Raw genomic sequence first — 2076 nt, forward strand, 5'->3', positions numbered from 1 at the left:
ACCAATTTTCCCCAATCAATTACAAATTTTATTAAAATTTGGAAAAAAATAAAATTATTGTTTTTTTGTATATCATCGATTTCTTTATCAAATAGAAATAATTTATCACCAATAACCGAAAATAATTATTACAATCCAAAGCTACTGATGATCGAGAAGACGTTGCCCCTCAGGATCGCAATGGATATTCTTTGGAACAACCATTGCTTCTCCCGAGGCTCTCTCCGTCTTTATCTGTTTGAAAACTTGTTATCTAAGTCGTCTACCTTTTGGCATTCTACGATAAAGGCAGCAAAATTGAACACGTTGTGGAAGCGGTACGATAAGTGATTAGAAAAGAATTAACAAGATTACATCCGATATCCACGACAGCTGTGATCATCACCATTATGGTGAAAAAACAGAACTCAAGATTGCAGCAAAACAGATGTATTTTATGGTTCTAATGTCGTTGTTACAGCCACATTTGTTGCATAAAACAGTGTTTCTCAACCTTTTTTTCCCTGAGGCCCATTTTCAGGGTCATATAAAATCTCAGGCCCATTGCCTTTAATAAAACTTTGATTAACAAAAAAGTATTTTTATTAACATAAAAAATCTTATTAAAATGTCAATGACTACACTGCTCTTGATGTCTATCTATCAATTTGTCAAGTTGAATTTCCAGATCTTGGTTCAACCTCAAACGTAAGTCTCCTCTCTTCTCAATCTGCAATTGATTGCGTTTTTTTGTGAGTAAATCGTTTGTTGCAGAAAATCCTGTCTCAACCAACCAAGTGGTGGGAAAGCCAAGTACAAACGGAACAACTTTTTCAAAGAGTAATGGATGAATCGATTCTACTTTCATCCATCCATATAAGCCATCCCTTTCAATATTTTTCATTAATACTTTGTTCTCCTTCAGTTCAAGAAGTTCTCCAGCAATAATAGGATCAATGTCTTTTTCACTTAATACGTCAAAATGTGCTATATCTATAATCCAACTAGGCGGATTCATTTCGATGATATCTTTAAATCTTCTAGTCATATCTTCTTTCAAGCATTTCAAGTGGTCAGTGCAGCTTGCGATTACTTCTGAGCTCGGAGCAGTTTTGGCAAAATTACAAAAATAAGCAAATTCATTTTTTTGAAGATGCATCTTCCAGAGACATAACTTGTTCAAAAAAGAGCGTACTTTCTCAGCACTATCTATCAGATTAGCATTTCGCCCTTGCAGTGTCATGTTCAGTTGGTTGACATGTGCGAATAAGTCAGCCAGGTAAAAAATCCTTGCTTTTGTATCGTTGTTATTTATCACTGAAAACAAAGTCTCAGCTTTATCTTTCTGCTTCTTGCTACAAGCTTGTGTTTTCATGTCATGAACAAAAATAAGAACCATATCCCACATTTCAGCAAGACGAACTAGGGAATTTCCTTTGGAAAGCCATCTCACTTCAGTGTGCATGAGGAGTCTCTGGTGGTCCTCATGTTCACATAAATGTTGAAATAGGCGGTCATGCAAAGCATTGGCTTTGACAAAATTCACTGTTGAAACAGCGACTTTCAATGCATGTTCCATGTCATCATTGAGAGATTTAGCACAAAGATGTTCTCGATGGATGATGCAATGAATTGCCAATATATGAGGGGCAACTTTTTTTAATTTAGCTACAAAGCCATTCTGTTTGCCGGTCATAGCGCTGGCACCGTCTGTTGCAATCTGCAACAGATTTGACAGAGGGATCCCATTATCGTACAGATAGTCGTAAACAGCCGCATATATAGTGTCGCTTCGTGTGTCAATCAACTTTTTTATAAATAACATTTCTTCATGAATTGCCATTGCATCAATATATCGGACATAAGTAATAAGGCAGAATTGTTGATTGTTGTCTCATCAATTTGTAGTGAGAACTTATAAACTTTTAATTTTTCCACAAGCTGTTTCTCGAGGTTTTCTGCCATTTCAATTTGCCTTCTCTTCACTGTGTCATTAGACAATGGGATTTTTTGTAGAATGTTGGCAGCCTGTTCTCCTAGCAGTTCTTTAGCACAGATCAACATTGCTGGCTTCACCAGACGTTCTGCAATTGTATG

The 2076-nt window shown here is 36.2% G+C and overlaps 1 protein-coding gene across 1 annotated transcript; it reads right to left on the minus strand.

The window, feature by feature from the left end:
- Positions 1-610: 610 nt before the first annotated feature.
- LOC115231585 (protein FAM200B-like) lies at positions 611-1675 on the minus strand. Its single transcript, XM_029801575.1, has one exon. It carries the CDS (start codon positions 1673-1675, stop codon positions 611-613), a length of 1065 nt encoding a protein of 354 aa, XP_029657435.1.
- Between the last annotated feature and the right edge of the window lie 401 nt (positions 1676-2076).

The sequence above is a fragment of the Octopus sinensis genome, unplaced genomic scaffold (assembly GCF_006345805.1).
Source record: "Octopus sinensis unplaced genomic scaffold, ASM634580v1 Contig18742, whole genome shotgun sequence".
NCBI classification, from domain to species: domain Eukaryota; kingdom Metazoa; phylum Mollusca; class Cephalopoda; order Octopoda; family Octopodidae; genus Octopus; species Octopus sinensis.